Here is a 19,979-nt window from a genome sequence, read left to right as displayed (position 1 = left end):
CTTTATAGTTCTTTTGAAAGCTTTAAAGCTCCTTTAAAAGTTTTCTATGCCTTCTGATGCTTACATATTTCTACTGGAGTTCTCACACACTGTTCACGTAAATAATGATTGTTTTGCATTCTTCTTTGTGGGAGGAGAGAATTGATGGACTGTTGGTTTGACCAGTGTGGTTAGAGAGGTGGTAATTTCATCCTCCAATCCGCTGTCACTTTTAGAATTCTATATATTGCAAAGTCAGACATTAAATTAGCTCTTTTTCTCTTTTGAACTTACCAAGCTTCTGTGTACTCATTTCATGTCCAATAGCGACAGTTCCCCCTGGGCCTCCTTTGCCCAAGACTGAACCCTCCCCAGCTCTCTGTTCTCTCAGCCATTTCTCATCAGACTTGTTCTCTAGACCCTTAATCAACTTCCTTTCTCTTCTCTGGACTTGCTCCAGCACCTCAATGTCCCTCTTTGGATGAGAAGCTGGGTCAGAGGCGGACCTGCTGGAGGGCAGGAAGGCTGCAGAGGGCCCTGGACTGGCTGGATCCATGGGCTGACGCCACTGGCAAGTGCTGGCTCGTACACTTTGGCCACACTCACCCTCTGCATCGCCCAGCTGTGGAAAGAGTGGCTGGGAAGCTGACTGACAACAGCTGAACCTGAGCCCAGGTGTGCCCAGGTGGACAAAAAGGCCAATAGCACTGGGCCTGTATCAGCAGTAGTGTAGCCATCAGGATCAGGGCAGCGATTGTCCTTCTGTGCTGGGCATTGGTGAAGCCACACCTCGAGGGCTGTGTCCCTTTCTGAGCCCCTCAATATAATTAAAGTTTCTCTAGCAATTGCTTTATTCATTATTTGCCTCCCTTCCCTGCCCGGCTGTGACTGGAACTACACCAAAGGGAAAGTGCCTGCAGCCGAGGGAAGGCTGGGCTTGGGTCTCTGGTTCTGTTTGTCCTTGCTGCCGGTGGTGTTGGTTGTTTGCCTTGTACATACTGGTAAAGAACTGACACTCCTTTTCCCACATCTTTGCCTGAAAGCCCCTTAATTTCAAAGTTATAATAATTTGTAGGGAAGGGGGATCTCATTCTCCATTCCAGAGAGGTCTGGTAGACACCTGTCTTTCAAACCAAGACAAGCTGACAATTAACAATTTATTAGCAATTGTTTATTAACAGTTAACGGACAATTATCAATTACTTATCAATCTAATCAACAATTAGTTAATCAACTTAGGTAAGAGGGAGGTGCTCACTGGAACGTGGGAGGGTAGCTGCAGAGGTCTCTGGTGAAGGGTGGGAGACCACCAGCAGCAGAAGGTAGGATGTCACCAGCTCCTGCCGCACGCTCCAGCTGACACAAATGTTGTCACTCAAGTGTTGGTCTTTAGAGCACCTCCTTCTTGGGTCCCTGGCCTTACTCTGTCTCTTCTAATGGTTTATCCAGACTGTCCTTCTCCTGGGCTCTGCCTTCCAAAGTCACCTGCCCCATCTTCTCACCTGGCTGCAGGTTAGGAATCCTAGGAAGAGAGGGACTGGTATTAGCCAGAGGAACATTCCCAGCCCGCCGCTTTTCTGTCTCCTTGCAGGGCACACAGTGTTGCATCCTCTCTCTGTGCAAGCAGCGAGCAGCAGATTTAACAGCTGCACTAGCTGCATGGAGGCTGCAGAGATGCAAGGGCAGGAACAGGACCAGTTAAATGCCCGGGGACCAACTACAGCACATGGGGTTCCATGTGGAGAAGCAGGCCTTGCTTGTCCCAAAAGGAAGCAGAGCTGGGGACTGGCTGGTCCCTGGATCTCTTGTTGCAGATTTTGCAACCCTCCACAAGCTTACTGTTTCATACAGTGTCTTTTCCCAGTGCCTCCCTGCCAAGGGGTGAAAGATGATGATGAAAGATGAGGATCTTTCTGTGCTCCTGTGGGTGTTTCTGCTGCCTCCCTGGGGCTCCCCATCCCAGTCAGAGGGACTGAAGGGAGGGTGTTGGGGGATGAACCAGGCTGGGCTTGGTGATGCCCAGCAACAGGACAAGAGGCAACAGGCAGAACCTGAACAAGACAATTCCACCTGAACCTGAGGAAGAACTTCTTTCCTGTGCCGGTGATAAGTTGCGCAGAGAGGGTGTGGAGTGTCCCTCACTGGAATTATTCCAGAGTCCTCTGGACACAACCCTGTGCCACGTAGTCTGGGATGACCCCGCTTCAGCAGGGAAGTGGCACCAGATGACCTAGCGTGGTCCTTCCCACCCTGTCCCACCCTGTGATTCAGTGATACCCATCAGTGGCATGAGTTGGCAAGCATGGAGATATTTCCCACCTGCACAGCAGGGTGGTCTTAAACTTCCCCAGGCACTCTGGGAAGAACTGCACGTCAAAGGTCTCCTTCTGGCCAGGAGCAATGATGCCACAGTAGGGGTTGATTGAGAACAGGTCATGGACAACATCTGGGAAAACTTCTAGGGAGGTGCTGACACGGTCCTCCTGCTCAGAATACTGCTGCTGCTCAAAATCCAGCTCCTGCTCGAAATCCAGCTCCTGCACAGAATCCAGCTCCTGCTCGGAATCCTGCTCGGGATCCAGCTCCTGCTCAGAATCCTGCTGCCACTTGGAATCTGGCTCCTGCTGCTGCTCAGAATCCTGCTGCTGCTCAGCAGGCCCCCGCAGCTGCCACACTTCAGGATGTGTCTCCGAAGGATGGTCCTGCTCCGACCAGAAAAGACGCAGCAGCTTTCTGCGATGCTTTACAGTATCATAGGAGAGGAACCGACCTGCAGGGAGGAAGAGGATACCTTCCAAAGACAAAATCCTGTGTTCCCAGCAACTCTGCCTCCTGCTGCAGGTAGGTGGAAGAGAGCTGGGATGCACGTGGAGAATCTCTGGTCAAGTACTTTATTCTAGCAGGAGACAGAGTGTCGGGAGCAGGGTCTCTGCCTGAGCACACACTCCTGCGCCAAAGCAGGAAAGCTGGTTTCAGACAGTGACTTTGCGTTTGCCCTGCAGTGGGGAACTGCACACAGACAGTGGCTGCAGGGCAGCTCACTCGTTACACCACTGTTTTTCCCGGTCTCAGACTTCTCAAAGAGATGACCTGGTGTCCCCCTTCCTAGTCCTGACCCGGCACGTGGCTCTCCCCAGAGCCTGGCTCAGCTGCTTTGCAGAGCAGAAGTGGCTCAGCAAGAACAGAAGGGGCTGAAAGGCAGAGGGGGACAAGGAGAAAACTCTCCAGCTGCAGCTGGGAAGGTGCTGATGAAAGTGGATGCGTGGACAAGGATGAAAAAGCAATTCATGTTTTGAACTGAAGTGGCAGGGTCTTCTCCCCGGGCCCTCAGCTACCAAGTGAAATGCTCTTACGCATCAGAGTGGTTGAGTATGGCTTCTTCAGCTTCTTCACTGGTTCACTCCCTGCAGGTTTCTCCCAGGAGTATTCCAGAGCTACCTCGCCTGTGTTTTGCAGTGTGAAACTAAAAAGCAAGAAGGAGGAATTAAAAAATGTCCAAGAAGTATAAAGCAAATAGTACAGTAATATTGTCTGATGGACTCCTGATACCACTTTCTCCTGAGGAGCATCTTCCCCAGGCAACCCAGCCATACTCAGACTGCTGTCCTGGGTGGCCCAAGAAAAGATTTCAAAGTCTGGAAGTTTAAGAGAAAAGGGCAAACATGGTGCCCAGGACATTGAAGCTAAGGGGTTTATTCTGGACTTTAGGTCTTGGTTTGACTGCAAACTTATTCTGGAGCAGATGAGGACAGGTGACATACAGTGAAAGCAAACCCATGGCTGCTCTCAGCAGAAAGGTATGGCAGCATTGAGCCTCTCCTGAGCACCACCTCCTGCTTGGCTTTGCGTGCACGTAAAAGGGCCTGTGCTGGTTTGGGTGGGGTAGAGTTCTGGGAAGCAGTTCTGGCTCAGCCTTGGGCAAAGGCAGCTCCTGCTCACAGAGCCTCCAGCACTCACGTGGCTGTCCCTGTCTGGAAGGGCAAGGTACTCTTGAACTGAATCATGGTTGTGCTCAGCTTGAACTGGGTGTAGGCAACCACAGCACTGCGGTACACCTCCAACTCCTGGCTGCTCTCCTCCACCACAGTGTGAGCCAGTTCCGGGGCTGTCTCGACCACCTGCAAACAGAGGAGGGAAGAATCACTGAGCAGAGCCCAGAAAGTCAGGCTGAGAAGGGAATCTTCTGGCCTCCAAGATCACTAGAAAGGACCATTCACTTTTACTGCCCTGCAAAGATGACAAAACTGGGACTGCTTTGCTACAGTACTTGTTTCTGCCCACTGATCCAAGCGGTCACTACCACAGCTGTTAATACACCCAGAGGGACTACAGCTGCATTCCAGTCCCTGTACTTCAATCTTGCAGAGGGCCTGGCTTTTTTCCTCGTTCCTATAAATCCAGCAGGTCTCCAAACTAGGGTTAAGTTTCCCTGCTGGAGCTCTGTGGATGGAGAACCCCAAGAGTGAAGAGTTCTAGAAAGCACCTTTTTCTTCTTGTCTTAGAAGAAAGTGCTCTCCAGGTCTCCTGTCTGGAGCAACTGCTTGGAGCTGGGGATGGGCATTTTGGGATGTGAAAGATCTCACTAGGAAAATCTCCAACTGCAGATATTCTGATAGAAAAGAGGATGGTTTAGAGGCCTTAAAATGGTCCAGAAACTCGGAAAGAACCTCCACCCAAGATGAGTGTGTTTGGCAATAATGACAATGAAAGTAAGACTCTTTGGAGAGGATCCTTCTCCAGACTCCTTCGTAGAGTCATGCAGTGCCTGGGCTACACCATGATGAGATATCCCACACCAAATACAGAGACCACAACTAAATTCTCATGCAGACAAAACTTGGAGTTCACCAGCACATGCAGGAGAAGTGTATTTCTCTCCACTTCAAAAGAAGAGACAGAGTGCAGCAGACTAAATTCCTTGTTGGTAAAAGGGCACCAATCAGCTGAAGAGATTTCTAACACTGTAAAATGGGATAAAATCGTAAAACATTGCCTTCCATTCTACATGGGCTGCAACACTTGTGTTTGTGGCCCAGACTGAGGCTTTGGGTGTGGCTGAAGGTCTCTTATCAAAAGGCTTCCTCCTCTCCTGTGAGTGTATCCGGTCACTGTGCCTCCACCTCTCCGTTCAAATGCGCTGCTGGTGAACCTCATGGCTGTCCAATGTCCAGAGGAAGCAGGAGCTGCTCAGCCAGCAGTGATGGTGTTCTAGTGGTTCTTTTTGTAAAACCCGGGTTGGCTTTTCTTGCCATTTTGCTTCTTACCTGCTTTATTTTAGGCCGCGTGGCAGCTGCCGGGTCTTTCCTGGTGGTATCCTTCCATGTGACAATGCACATTTGGTCATCCCAGTCAGGAACCTTCTTTTGTGGCAGCTCAAAGTTGACCTTGGTCATCTTACATTTCACAAGGTGCCTCCTGAAGGTGGCTGGGACATCTGATTTCAAGATCACTGTGATGTCCTTGGCACAGCCAGGATGGAGGTGTCCCACCTAGGGAGAATCAGGGAGTCAAGACCAAACTGGAAGCACTGCCAAGGGCAGGACTGACAGCAAAAGGGACTGACGGACGTGGTGAGCAGCTGTGCCAGGAATCTGCACCTCAGAGTGGATTTAGTGAAGTTTGATAGACAAAAGTATGAACAGAAGGTGCCACCTCCCGTAACATGAAACCTTTTCTGCAAGGCTGGCAGCCTTGGCCCAGCCAAGCCAGGGACTGCATCTCCCACGTGGCACTGGAATGGGCTATCCGTGGTATGTGAGCACTCCCTGCCAGCTCCTGGGAACACCAGGGCAGGGCCTGAGCAATGGGGAAAGGCAGAGCAGTCCACGCTCACCTTGGGGGAGAACAGGAATGGGGCATCTGCCTCCCACTCAAAGCGCATGAACTGCTTAAGGCTGCGGTTGGTGATGGCGAAGGTCCTGTAGCAGCGCTTCCCGACAGGACAGTCCCCAAACTCGATGTGATTCACTCTGACAGCTGTTAAGGAGGAGAGCAAGGGATCTCAGCATGCAGGGAGCTCCACCTGCCCCCTGACGTGCACAGACACCTGCATGTTCAATGCTTCCTTGCTCCAAGACTTCCCCCCTCTGAGAGGGAGCTCCCCAGGCAGTTTCACCACTTCCAGGGACACATCCCTGAGCCAGTGACGTGCAGCACAGCACACACTGCTCTGCATGTATGGCTACCACACCCACAGGCCACCAAGTCCCATGGGTGACAGCCCAGGCCTGGCTAGAGGGAGGACACACATGATCAGATATTTTCCTCTTCCTTGCTCCACCTTGGCAGTCTCTCCTCTCTTACCATCAGTGATGTCTTTCTTCAGACTGCTCTTAACATTCCTTTCCTGTGTGTCATCCTCTAGTCCAAGCAGGGTGAATTCCTCCTTGTGGCCTTCACCCACCAGCTCTATTAGGGTCTCGTTAGAGTAGCTGTCCTTCACTAACACATGAGTCTTCCCTTCCAGATGTTGAGCCAGGGTGGGTTTGAAAATTACATCAAACTCAGTTGATTTCCCGGGACTCAGATGGAAGAAAGGCTTCTTTGGGAGCTTGCTCGCTGCACAGCAATGGAAATCAGAGTTAGGTGGTACAGCTGTACAGAGGAAATATTTCCATAGCATACATGAGGAATAAGAGGTTGAAACCAGCTGCCTTCTAAGCACAGGTTCTACCCCCTGTGGTTCCAGAGTGGTTCCAGACCCTCTTCCTCTGTTCACAAGACGGCCACCTCCAGACACAGCTTAACCTCAGGCTGATGCCCAGCCCTCATTCCATCTGCTTCCAGCCAGCTCCAGCCATATGGAAAGCTGAGCCAAAGAGTGCTTTGGGCTTCTGCTGGCTGGCTGTGTGCTCAAGGGCTGTGTCTGTTCAGGCTGGTACCTTCCCACGTGCAGCAAATACCTCAGAGGGTCCCCTGAGGTTGTGGCAGTCCCCCACAACTCAACCCACCATGTCTAGAAGAACAGAACTTGCTACAGCTTGCTAGGAGGAGACCCTGCAAAAAGCCCCCAAGAAAAGCTTGGGGGACAGAGAGCCCAAGGAAAGAAACTGTGCCTAACATCTGGCTGCTGCTCAGAGAACCAAGAGCAGGGCACACGTTTTCCCTCTGTGCACAATTGCACTTCATGGTTAATGGATTTACCTTTTCCAATGAGTTCCTTTTTCACATCTCCAGTGTGGAATACCTTGACTGGGGAGGCCCTGCCTTTCAAGAAGAACATTCCATGCTCATCCTCCAGGAGTAACATAAACTGAGAAAAGAGAAGCCAGAGCACAAGGATACTGTGAGTCCAGGATGGCACAGGGACTGACACTGCAGTGCTGCTGGTCCCACACGGGAGGCCAGCACCTCTCCCACTACAAACAGCACTTAGCACAAAAGTTAAGTCAAACCAGCCGGGGAAAAAAGGGCATCCAGAGGCATCTGGATAGAAGTGACACAGAACCAAACAGGGCAGAAAGTAATGAGCAGAATGTATTTAAACCACCTCTACGTCTACTTAAAATGTAATAAACTGGGATCAAATACAATCTAATGGAACTGGGAAATCACACATGCCCATGAGAACAAAAGGTGACCTGAGAGACAGGGGAAAATACTCCACCACCTTTCTTGTGTTCAACTTAAAGAAGAAAGACTGGGCAGAAAATTTCCAAGAACTCCCTTCTTGGAAAACAGACGTCAGTCCTTGTTCAAAAAGAATTTCTGACACCTCTTTCCAGGTTTGCCATGTTCTTTGGGACCCTTCCCCTGTGCCACAAGCACTTGTTCCCAAACCAGACCATTCCTCGAGCAGGTCCTCCTCACCTTGACAGGTATGATGCCATCGTTACGGATGACCAGAGGGAGCACCTCTGAATCCCACAGCTGGAGCCTCTTGAAGCGCAGCACGGCGTTTCCCCTCTCGCTGCGAGCACTTGAGCACACGACTGTCAACCGCGGCTCGTGCCCCTTCCCGCTGATGGTGAAGGTCAGGATTTGGGGTTCAATTCCCACAGAGCTGCAGGAGAGGCACAGAAACAATTTCAGCTGGCACTAGCCCACTTCTCACTGGGCAAGCGAAGCAACAAGGGCCACCCACAGTGTTTTCCCTGCCTGGTGCTCCTGTACCCCACAACACAGCCCCCCACCAGCCTCTTCCCAATCCACTCAGGGCCATTCACAAGAGGAATCTGCTCCAAAGAGCCAGAGCCTTCCACAATAACACTTAAAAATAATTTCACTTAATTGAATTATGCAGCACAGCAGGTAAATGAGAAGGCACCAGATGAGATATGGCAAATCCCCTGGCTGCAGTGAGATGAGACTTATGCAACGAGCAAAAGCACAGCATGAAAGCAGTACAAAAGCAAGAAGGCAAATAGAAATGATTGTCACTAGCAGTAAAGATCTTTTCCAAGAACAGTAAAAAAGCAATTGCTCATTAGAAATTAGACTTCTCTGGCTCCAATTCAGCCACTAAAGGGTTGAGGAAGGGCAGGTCAAAGCCCCAGTTCACAGGTCCCAGGGCAGAGGAACTGGGCTCCTCTTTCATACCAGCTCCAAACACTCACATAAAATAGCTTAATGAATGCCAGGGGGTCACACAGGATCACTTAATTTTACAGAAACAAAGAGAAAACGTGACTGCTGACTTGCTGGCACAGAAACTGCTTCATCTAAGCCTTTGTCCTTGGAAACCCCCAGCTCAGCTGCAGCACATCTCAGTAACTTGCGGTTGGCCACCTGTACTATTTCCCTGTCTTCACAGTTCCTCACACAGGCTAAACCATCAGCCTCATTCTCCTGCTCTAAGGGCTATTGGCTCCCAGATCATCTCATGCCAAGTACTCTGCCTAAGGCTACTGACAGCATTAGCGCTAACAAGAGGTCTGTGCCTTCCCAGGGGAGAGGCAGCTATCAGTGAGGCCTCCCCCAGTATTTCACAGGCTCAGTTACCCTTTTGGGATGACAAGGGAAGCCTTGAAAGTGCAGTTGTAGTTCTGCTCCTCTGGTGGGGTGAAGGTCACCGTAGCAATGGCATAGGATGAGCCGGCAATGGACATCTTGACTGGATACAACTTGAAAATGTTTTCGATAGGGCTTTTTTCCTTGAGGGAACCCAGAGAGCAGTGTTAAGAGGAAACACCTTTCAACATGACGCAGTTTTATCCATAAATGCATTAATGAGAGCAGTCCCAGACACTGTGTCTTCCTTCCTGCTTCCCTGGGCAGGCTCCCTCCCTCCCAGGGAATGCCGACCTTGTGCTGAAGCACTGTGTGTTTTGAGGGCTGGCAGCTGCCCCAGCCTATCTGGGAGGTGGGCATTGCATGGAAAACCCTGCAAATGACCTAGAACTGGCCTTCAAGGAAAAGGAAAAGCCAGGGAGCCTGAGAAAATGCTCTGCTCGGAGTTCTGGCATGTCAATTCATAACTGAGAAAATGCTCTTCTTTGAGCCCTGGCATGTCAGGTCATAACATCCCCTCTCTGTGTGTGCTTCCCAGAGAGGTTCAGAAGGATTCACTTCTCCCACCGAAGACCCAGAGGTGTGAGCCAAAACCAAGACATGCAGAATTCCACACAACTGCTCCCTGGTTCTGCTGCCCTCCCCTGCACTTTAACCTGCACTGAGCTAGCCTTGTCTGGGCCACAGGATCAATGCACCTGGAGAACAAAACAGGCTCTCAAACGGCCCTTAGAGGGCAACCACCTCCTTGGCCTTCTGTTCCACCTTGGCCTCCTGTTCTTACCTCTCCAGACAGCGGTTTGATGGAGAGGACCACGTCACATGGCAGATGGCGTGCGTTGTAGATACTGAAATGAGCTTCAGCCTCTCGCCCAACCTGAATATTGCTGAAGATGAATCTGTTCTCATCTGTGACGAACAGGCCGGCGCCTTTCACCGACTGCATCTTCTGGACGAGGTCGCTGCTGCTGCAGATCGGGTAGTCCTCAAAGATTGATGTGACATCCTCAACAAGTGCTGTGGACACACCAGAGGGATGAGCACGGAGAAGCCTCCCTGATGTGTTTATCTGGACCCTGCTGGCCTCTCAGAAGGCTTGATAAGCCCTTTCTGCCCGGGTGACTGCTAAACCCAGCCTTGGGTGGGGGAGCTGGCTGAGAATGGAGCTCAGTCAAACTCAGCCTTAGAGAGCATTGCTTTCCTCTTATCCTTCCATGCATCCCTCTCAGCTGGGAGGGATGAGTCCACTGGTGGACTCAAAGAGGGCTGGAACCACTGAGGATTTTAAGGAGGGAACCCAGGCCTAGCATGGCTCTCTGTCCAAGCAGCAAGTTCAGGTGCTGATCAGCAGCAGGTGTGACCAAGGGCACTGTGGGCAGTAGGTACCTGGGAGGCAGGACTTGGCAATCAGGGTAAAGGGAATGCCAAGGGGATTGTCCTTGGGGTCTCTGCCCATGATGTCAACGTAGAGCTGCTTCTCACACGTCCCCTCCTGCCTGGCAAGGCATTCCACTGAGATCTTCTGCTGGCCCCCGGAACCGATGGAACCGGAGCAGGGGGACACCGTGAACATGCCAACACTGAGGCGACTCTGCAGGAAAAGTTCCAGGAGAGGCTGATGGCTAATGGCTGTGCCTTGAGCACCCCAGCGAGGAATATGTCCTGCCTTGGCCTCCAGCTGGGCCCAAGCACCCAGTCCCAGGGCAGGGAAGGATAACTCCATGGCCCAAAGGCAGCCCCAAGCTGAGAGCAACAAGCCAAGAGGAGCTGCAAGCCTGTCCCAAGTGGCAGAGAGAAAGGAGTTTGAGGGTGAAGACTGAAGGTGGTAGCTGTGATCCTCCAGAGGTAACAGAAATAGCAGAGAGCAGAAATAGCTGTGAGAAATGATGGGAGGGAAATGGGAAGAAGAAAAAGCAATGTTGTCTGAGCTCTGTGGACCGGGAGTTCAGTGGGGGATGTTTTTGCTTCTGTGGTGTGCACAGACCTACGCTGCCTCACAGCTAGCAAACACAGGACCTGCTCCCCTCTGTTGACCCCACAGCTCCAGGTCAGAGGCAGAGTACAGGACTGCCAGGGGGACTGAGCAGACACTGGACTCCATCCTGCAGACCATGTCCCACCCTGTGGCGATGAGCCCCCAGCCCAGGCACAGCAGCATCTTCTCACATCCCCTGCAGCAGCACTGCTGGGGAGCAGGAGTCACCCACCTGTGTCGAGGAACTCGATTTCCTTCTCAGTGAGCACTTTGCAGATTCCCCTTGCTGTAAACTGAGAGGAGAAAGCAGAGGTATCTGTCATGCTGAGCTCCCCTGCCTTCCTCTGAGGCTGAGGCTGGCCTTCCTCCTCAGAGAGGAAAGCCTTCCTCCTGATGGCTCCCAGAGAGCAACCTGCAGCTCCCAGTGCCGGACAGAGCAGCTCTGTCACCAGCTTCACACTACACGTGGGGTACCGAGGTGCTTTTTTGCTCCCTCTCCCCAGACCAGGGATGCAGATGGACAATAGCCCAGGTCTCCTGGCTGCCTGCCCCTCACCAGCTGTGGGGTGCTGACTCCTCACACAGGAAGGGTGGTGCAAGGCTTCTCCTACCTTTTGCTTTCCAAGGCTGATGCCTCCTCGGGTGCTTGGCGGATGCAGAATTTGAAGTTGAGTGTGCCTTTGTTGTCCAGCACGACCGTCGGGGTCTTCCTGGTGCCCTTGACCATGGCTCTGAAGTTGATGGGTGAGGCAGGCTCAACGCTGCACTTGCTGTACTCGGCTTTCGCCGACACCCTCAACGGGATGTTGCCGACAAGCTCGCTTCCTTCACCGGAGCTGGCATCTCTCACCTGCGTCCACAGGAAGGGAGGTGACCAAAGCAAAGAGGCCAGCCTCCACCCCAGCCCCCAGCCTCCACCCCAGGCCTCCAGTTTACCCCTCCCATTTTAGGCACCTCCTCCAGAGTCCACTTAGGAATTCTCAGCTCCACTTAGGAAGCCTCCCAAATGGTTTTGAAAGACTGTTTGTGTATGTAGGAGAGAGGATTCTCCAGTCAAAGCCCTCCTTCCATTAGACACCTGTGGGAACCCAGGGAATATCCCCCTGTCTGCTCTGGAGTGCTCTGACTCCCAGGAAAACACTGACTTTGACCCTCATTCATGGAGAAAACTTCCAAAGCCTCAAGGTAAACTAGAGACCACAAAAGTGTGAAACAGATTGTAGAGAGTACTTTAGTATGTCACATAGGGGAGAAATTTAGGTTTTACCATTTTTAGTATGTTATAGATGGGTTCAAGATGAAGGATATAGGGTTTTGTCTTGAATTCCTTTCTTCTTTCTTCTTCCTCTTTCTTCTTGGGTTTAGGTGGTATCTTGTAATTAGGTAGAAAAATCTGCATTGCGGGTCGTTAGGGGTCAGTTATTGGGTTAGAAAGGGAAAAATGTCACTTCTTAATTGGGTAGTTTAGTTTTTGATTAGACTTAAAAAAACCTTGCAGCACGAGGTTTGGCCATTTTTGTGCTGTTTTCACGCATGCAAGGTCTGGGCACAGACAGTGTGCTGAAGTTTTGGTAAGATAACAATAAAACAAGAACCTGAAGACCAAAGAAGTCCAATGTGTCTCTCATTCCTGACACAGAACTGTTCCAGGAGGGTCTCCCCTGCCAGGGGAGCCCTCAGGGAGTTGACCAACTTGGGGCCCACAAACTCACGGGCACCTATCCTGTTTACGCTCCCAAAACACCATGTGATAACGCAGCCTGGCCCAGGCAGCTCACCTGACAGTACAGGATGGGTTTGTCCTTGAGGAGCATTTCTCTTGTGGGGTGGAAGAGCATCTCAACATCCACACCAGGCTGGGAGGCAGTCAGCATGCCCGACTTAGGCTCAACAGTGAAGTGGGAGGCCACGTCTCGCATCCTGGGACCTGCACCGCCCAGCATGAAACTGGGGAGAAAGGGAAGGGATGGAGATCTCTGCAGCTAAAAGTATTGGTGCCACCAGCACAGCCTGGACTTTGCATAGGACCAGAAAAAAGGAAAAGCTCTGCTCAGGGAATCCTGGATCTTGACAGAGAGTGCAGACAATCATGAGGTTACTGCAAGAAAGCTCAACACTGAAAGTTTTCATTCATTTCTTTACAGAGTCTCAGAAAGAGAAAGGAGGTGACCATCAAAGAAAGGCAATGAATCTCAGCATTTCAGTGGCTGAAATTTTGGGGCTCTCCTTTGGGCTCCAGCTGAGCTGTGAAGAACTGTTGGTTTGTGGCTGGATTCTCTGGTGAAATAACTGATATTAGAGAGCCCAGGGTTTGTACTTACCACGAGGTAGCCAGCATGGAAACAGGTTCTAGCCATTGACAGAGGGAGAATTCAGGCCTGGGAATCTGAGGAAATGCTCACTACCAGGCAGCTGGGCTTACCTGTACTCACTGTTGTATGCCCCTTTGTTCTGTAGAGTCAGGACGTGCTTCGCATTATCGAGGACATTAATGGTTCCAAATTCCAAACTTCCACCTGGACCTGCGGAAAACCCACAGAGCGAGGTCAAACACGGTATTTGTGAGCTGCTGCAGAATACACCAGGTCACAAGCTACATGGAGGTCTTGGCACAAAACCCTTTTCAGTAAGTTTCCATTCTTGAAGGTGTTTTCCAGCTACTTGTCTGCCCTTTCTCTTCTCACTCAAAATATCTGCAGGCTTAGTAGCTAAAGAGCTCAGCTCCCATTTCCTCACTTCCAAGCACAAATCCAATTACTTCATATGCTGTGCTGAGCCTATGGGGCTTGCCAACTGCCTGTTCATGTCACTGCTGTTTCAGAGCCCCCAGATCCAATCTGCTCATGAAGCTGCACACTTCAAAGGTCAGAGGAAAGAGACTTAAGGCTGTCAGTGCCCAGACGATACTTTATTCCACACAGCTTGCAGGGTATATGCTTTATGCATCCACGCCGTCCTTGCATGCTGTCCCATCCCATCCCATCCCATCCCATCCCATCCCATCCCATCCCATCCCATCCCATCCCATCCCATCCCATCCCATCCCATCCCATCCCATCCCATCCCATCCCATCCCATCCCATCCCATCCCATCCCATCCCATCCCATCCCATCCCAGTGCTTTGGTCACACAAAGGTAATGCAGTGCACCTGCACTGCTTTGTTTAGGAGGCATCCACTGACCTTCAGGCATGTCAAAGCTCAGAGAAATGTTATAGACCTCTGTGGAGATTTTGATGTTTTCGGCCTGAACAATCCCCAGGATGTTTTCTGGGTCTGAAACCTGAGGCAGCAAGGAACAAACACTGCTCAGATTGTTCTTTTGGTAGACAGCTTGTAAGTCCTTGTCTCTGCTGGCTGCTTCCCCTGTGGCCTCCCTGGCTTCACAAGCGTTGGAGGACGCCCGAACTTTGCTAACCTGTTCATCTCATGGGCTGCCCCAGTGGGATTCTGCCACAGTAAAAAACCCTATCAGCCCAACTCTGCACTCTTCAGCAGGGAATGCTCTCTTGGAGAGGCACAGAGATGTAAGAACAACCACAAGAAGTGTGAGGTGTCTTAGAGCAGGTGGCATTGACAACCCTCTCCAATTGCTTAGCACCTTCTCTGAAATGCACACCTAAACCATGGGGAACAAAATCCCAGGGGGAGAGTTGTTGCACTGTGGAAGAGCTTCAGACAAAGTCCAATGTAGAGCCCACGCTGCAGTCTGTACAAGCAAACAACAACCTCCAAGCACCCACAGGGACAAGCTTGTGGTACAGGCTCAGGGTGCAGTGTCTGGTTATCTGGGGGGACGTGGATGCACTGCACGTTCTGGCAAACGCTGTGTAGAGGCAGAAGTTGGGGTCACAGCACCCTTGTGTCTGTCAGGTGCAGCTCTTCCTGCCCCTGCCCCCAGCAGCACACAGCCCCTCTCACCTCTAGCTGGAGAGTCTTCTCAATGCTGCCCATATGCCCGGCCCTGAAATGCACTGTCACTTCAAACTCTGAGCGGGGATCAATGGCGCCGTTATCTTGTGACAAGGAGAAGTTCTCAGCAAGGTCATCCAGCCCACTGAGCTGCCAGGCCACGGGAGGCAGGGTGTCGTTTCTCAGGACCAAGGTCCTGCTGTCAGTGCTGCAGAGACAGGAAGGCACTTGGCTGGATGGCCACACCAGCCTGGCCACTGAATGCAACTTGGAGCAGCTCCATCCATGCCCTGGAAACCAGAGTCAAACGTTTTCTCTTTGTCACAAGACTTGGAGTGCTTGTGGGATGACTGACCTGTGCAGAAACTGCTTGTTAAAAGACAGCCTCAGGGGGCTGAGCTCCAGCTTCATGCGCACCCCAAGGCAGCACAGGCTGAAGACCACTGGCTCCAGGTTCTTCCCAATGCTGCAGATGAGTTTGTCTTGCAGGAAGCCAGGGGAAGTGCGGTATGCCCAAATGGTCAGCTCCTGGACACGACCCCACAGGAAGAAACAGAAAGAGCTCTGTGTGAGAGCAGGAGGAGCAGCCCCTGCGCACTTCTGCGTCCCTGCTCTGCCTGCCCCTCTCCTACCTGCTTCTGCTTTGGTTTCAGCGCCATGCTGGGAGGGTCCAAAAGGAACGTCTCTGCTTCCCCAGCATTCTCAAAGGAGAACTGGACCTCTACATCCATGGGGGAGCTGTTGAGGATGGTTATATTCTCCGCGTTGCCAGGACAGTTCTGGGCCTTGTACCTGTCCACAAAAGGGGAAAAGGCTGCAGAGCAGACTGTTGCCTTTGCCACACACCAAGGAGAGCACCGTGTGCACCCGAGGAAGTGATGCTGCAAGACCCTGCTCTAACAAACAAAAGTGAGAAATGGATCCCAGTCAGGGGCATGGCCGTGTGCTCGTCCTTGCCTTACTCTGATGCCTTCCCCAGCCCAGAAGCCTGATGATGCTCAGGCCACTGCAAGAGTTTTTAACACAATGTAAATTCAAAGGTGCCTAGGAAAATAACACTACACCAGGCACATGGGTTCTTTCCCCTTCTTTCTTGGGGGGCCTTCCCTGCAGGGTATAAGGAAAGGCTTTTGAAAAAATAGTTTAGCTAATTTCTTCCATAAAAGTCATGAAACTGCTTTGGATTTTATGGATTAGCGCAAAGTCTGAGAAAGAAGCATAAAGCATCAATTCCCAAGAGCAATGCAAAAAGATAACAAATGATCCTTCTCTCAGGTGTGGACATTACTTTGGATTAAAAGGGTTAAAGAGGCAAACAGAAATCCCAGACCATCTATCAGTCTGGCTAAAGATTGTCTGTTTTTTAAAGTATTTTGATTTCATTTACTTGGGTTGTCAAAACAGCCCTTGCCCTCCAGAGCTCCCATGGAAGCCAGAACTTAATACTAAATGTCATTAAAAAGAAGTGACAGTAAAAGTAGAAATACACAATAGCTTAAATGACAAAGTGTTTAGGCAGACTTTACCCAGCAGTGAGGATGCATTGTCATTACAGGGAAATGTAATTCCTGCTGTACGTTACCCCCAACACCCATTGGCAGGTCAATAATAAAATCTTATTAATGATTACAGGTTAATGAAAGGTTTACAAAACCATCTACAGAATAATTGCTCAATCAGGCTACCTGCAGAGCTCAAAGCACTTCACAAACCACCATAAAGTTCATTTCCTAAAGGGTGAAGCTGAAATGTGGAGGGGGACAGAAGTTGCCCCCGAGTCACCTTTGGACCGGCAGCAGCAAGGGGGCCACCAAGGCACCCACTGGGCAGGCAGAGCAGCTCCTCCAAGGCTCATTTGCCTCTTTTCTGCTCACGTTCACACATCTGTGGTCCCTCAAACCCATGTGTCTCCCAGGACTCTGCCGGGGACTGCCCTGGGCTGTTCCACCAGGACAGCCTGTCTCCCTAGGCATGTCACAAAAGTACAGGGCCCAGCAGGGAGCACGTACCACTCTCTTGATTTCCCACACATCAGCGGCCCAAAGTGGAATTGCTCTGTGCTTTCAACATACTCCTTGAAGATTATTTCATCTTTCTTCATGGTTTTCCTCCACTGTGGAAACACCACCCTGGGCAGAGAAGGCGGGGAAGGAAGAGCTATGAGATGCTCCGAGTAGGAAATGTCGTCAGAACGCCAAAACCCCTCCTGGAGGCTGAGGCACCATCTGCCTTGCCAGCTCCAGCACAGGAGGAGGTGCTGGGTGACCTCAGGCAGCACGATCTGCCCAGGCAGAAGCCCCAGGGGTCAGCCCTGGCTGTGGTTCAGGGGCAGCAGTGGTGTGGGGGCTGCCAGGGGCCAGCCTTACCGTGGGTCCTGGCTGATGCTGGGGTACAGGCCGGTGCCACAGCAGGGCAGCTCGTACGGGCGCTTTGTCTGCACGAGCTCAAACCTCAGCGTCTGCTCAAACTTCCCTGGCTTTTTGGTGAAGAAGTGAACCTTCGGTTCCACCTCACCGTGGGCAGGCACTACCCACCGGTACCGTTTCAGCCTGGCAATTAAAGAGGAGGCTTCAGACGTTGCTGAGAAGCAAACAAAACGAGGAGGGTGCACTCGCCATCCCCTGGAGGCACTGGCACAGGGTCGCCGTGGAGCTGGGGTCGATGGACCTTGTTTGGCAAGAGGATCAAGAAGCAGAGGCATCACCTCCTCCTGCGTGGCTCACCTGAGGAATTCTGTGGGCATTGAGGCACTTTCCATCGTGCTTTTGCTGCTTGTTGTGGGGGAATCCTGGGGACTTTCTGTTCTCTGTGTGGACACCTGGCTCTCCTTTGCAGAGCTGTCTCTGCTGGCCGCTTCACCCATCTTTGGTTGGCCCTCGGCAGAACCGCCCCTCATATCTGGGGCCTCGGCCTAAGGGGAGAGAGAAAGGGAGAGAGAGGTGAGCCCTGAGGCATCCCCATCCTGGAGAGCAAAGTGGGGCTTTCTTCACCAGCAGAAGAGAGAATAAATAAATAAGTCCACCTGCCCATGGACTTGGTCTTTCTTATTGGTGTTTGTTTTGCCTAGGACTGTTGGAATCCTAGATACCGAGAATTTTAAACTTTCTGTGCTAGAAGGCACAGACTTACAAAAGAGCACTGCATTTGACCTGAGGCTGTAGAGAAGACTTCCAGAATTAATTAATAACACTGAAATTATGAGTGTGTAGTTAGTTAGAAGTGTGTAATGTCACAAAGTAAAAAACTTAGGGTTTAAGGTTTTAGAATATAGAAATAAAAATGAAGCAAGATAAAAGCTTTAAAGCAAAAGCAAATTCTTCACCTTCTTTTTCCTTCTTCTTCATAAAGTTAAGTAATGTACTTAGAAAAAAAGTCCACATTACAGGCTTTGAAAAATCAGTTATTAAGTTAAAATATAATAACCTAAGTATCATTTCTTAGTTAAATAATTTAATTTTAAAAATCCTCATAACAAAAAATAGTTAAACATTTTATACCTTACCAATAAAAAACTAAAACTCACAGCCATGAAACTATTTTGCTAATAAAAACTAATAATACCTAAAAATAATAAACACCTAAATACAAACATAAAATACCATCTCAAATACCTTCAATCCCGACCTCAAGAAAAAAAAAACAACACCAAAAACCCAACCAAAAAAACAAAAAAAACAAAAAAACCCAAAACAAACAAACAAAAACCCCCACCTAGGACAACCCTTCTCACTCAGGACCCTTTCCTCAAAGGAGGTTGATGGTTTAGGTGATTTTTTACCTCTTGCGGTGCCAGGAGGGTGAAGGGCTCCACACGCCCTGCAGGGCCCAGCCGCTCCTCTGGGTACTCCACTATGGAGAGCACAGCAGCAGGGGGAAGGGGAGGCCCGTCGGGATGCAGCCCCAGAAGTTCCAGCATCTAAAACAGAAGAGGAAATCCTGCTTGTACTTGTGTCACCTTGATCCTCACAACTCCTTTAAAGGCACTGAGCTTTAGTCAGTGGGGTTTTTGATTTATATGAATAGAAGTGCTTTGTTGTGCCCGCTGGGGTGAGCGGGCTCCAGAGCAGAGGCAACAGCTACAAGCAGGACCAGGAGAGAAACCTCTATGGGTATTCTCAGTTTAGTCAGAGAGAAAAAGAGAGGTTTCTGCCAGGCTAGAGCCTGGGAAAGAGTTGCAAAGGAATGTAAATAATCCTCTGTCTCTCTTGTTGTTCACATTGTTTATAGATATGTTCTGCCACTGTGCATCATTCACTGCACACCAATGGTGTGAGATTTTTTACTTTAAGACCACTGAAATTAGTCTGCACGATGCTCTCCATAAAAAGAGTGATGTATTTGAAATGAATCAGTTGAGTTGTGCTGTTAGAGTTCACATCCTCTAACTCCAGCCTTCTGGAGTTCTCTCATTCTCGTCCTGCCTCAACAGCGACAACCCTCTCCGGAGTGCCTCAGCTGATGAAAACAATGACCATGAGCTGCCCTGTCCTGTTCATAACGATTTCCAGGCTGGGAAACTCTGAACAGACAGGACACTTGTACACAGAGCACTGCCACTTCCTGCCCATCTGAGGGATGGTGATAACCTCCCCATCCACACAGATGTCATTGTGGAACATCATCAGGGGCCTGGACAAGGCTCTGTGCCATTATCTCCTGTGGGGACACAATGCTCCAGGGCCCACGACCACGGCAAGCTCAAGATCTGAGCCTTGCAGGGTTTTACCTGGTCCTCCCTCGGGATCTCCCCCATCATGGCCCTCGGATCTGTGACCTGCATGTCCAGGCACAGCGCCCCGTCACGGCAGTCTCTGACTGCCCCTTCTGCAATTTCACTTTGCGCCTCCAGCTGAAAGGACTGACGACTCCTTGGGCCTCCACGGTTTTGTTCAGGCTTCTTCTCCACCTTCTCCTGGGGCTTATTGGTCTTCTGAGCAATGCGCAGGTGGCACAGGTCAGCCCGAGAGACAGGATTGCCAGTCGCTTTCACCATGGGCTCAGAATAGCTCGTGACAACCTTGTGATATCCTGCAGTGCAAAACCAGGGGGAAAAGTCAGCCTCCTGCCCACCTGTGATCCTCATCCTCCTCCACATCTCCTCAGACCCTGGGAAAGGAGACTTGGTGAAAGCAACATGAGCTTCTTCTTTTGTTGCTAGGAAGGT

General features: G+C 50.8%; 3 protein-coding genes and 1 pseudogene across 3 annotated transcripts; all 4 read right to left on the bottom strand.

Moving 5' to 3' along the window:
- Positions 1-19,979, bottom strand: part of LOC116807532 (uncharacterized) — a 1,256,502-nt pseudogene that overhangs the window by 924,735 nt on the left and 311,788 nt on the right.
- Positions 1,117-4,013, bottom strand: LOC140681580 (uncharacterized). The gene is made up of 4 exons (XM_072921514.1): positions 3,937-4,013; positions 3,333-3,442; positions 2,299-2,749; positions 1,117-1,501 (listed from the first exon to the last, which is right to left on the bottom strand). Exons 1-4 carry the CDS (start codon positions 3,981-3,983, stop codon positions 1,399-1,401), a joined length of 711 nt encoding a protein of 236 aa, XP_072777615.1. The 5' UTR covers positions 3,984-4,013; the 3' UTR covers positions 1,117-1,398.
- Positions 4,399-16,916, bottom strand: LOC140681519 (hydrocephalus-inducing protein homolog). The gene is made up of 18 exons (XM_072921412.1): positions 16,825-16,916; positions 15,448-15,607; positions 15,171-15,343; positions 14,825-15,023; positions 14,087-14,186; positions 13,326-13,425; positions 12,682-12,850; positions 11,515-11,753; positions 11,136-11,196; positions 10,315-10,519; positions 9,713-9,945; positions 8,920-9,071; positions 7,789-7,981; positions 7,123-7,231; positions 6,283-6,537; positions 5,813-5,955; positions 5,244-5,468; positions 4,399-4,419 (listed from the first exon to the last, which is right to left on the bottom strand). The coding sequence occupies exons 1-18, from the start codon at positions 16,914-16,916 to the stop codon at positions 4,399-4,401; spliced, it is 2,829 nt and encodes a 942-aa protein (XP_072777513.1).
- LOC140681518 (hydrocephalus-inducing protein-like) lies at positions 17,178-19,808 on the bottom strand. The gene is made up of 4 exons (XM_072921411.1): positions 19,542-19,808; positions 18,594-18,731; positions 17,539-17,726; positions 17,178-17,364 (listed from the first exon to the last, which is right to left on the bottom strand). Exons 1-4 carry the CDS (start codon positions 19,806-19,808, stop codon positions 17,178-17,180), a joined length of 780 nt encoding a protein of 259 aa, XP_072777512.1.

The sequence above is a fragment of the Taeniopygia guttata genome, chromosome 37 (genome assembly GCF_048771995.1).
Source record: "Taeniopygia guttata chromosome 37, bTaeGut7.mat, whole genome shotgun sequence".
In the NCBI taxonomy this organism is placed as follows: Eukaryota; Metazoa; Chordata; class Aves; order Passeriformes; family Estrildidae; genus Taeniopygia; species Taeniopygia guttata.
This window is presented reverse-complemented; position numbering and strand designations above follow the sequence as displayed.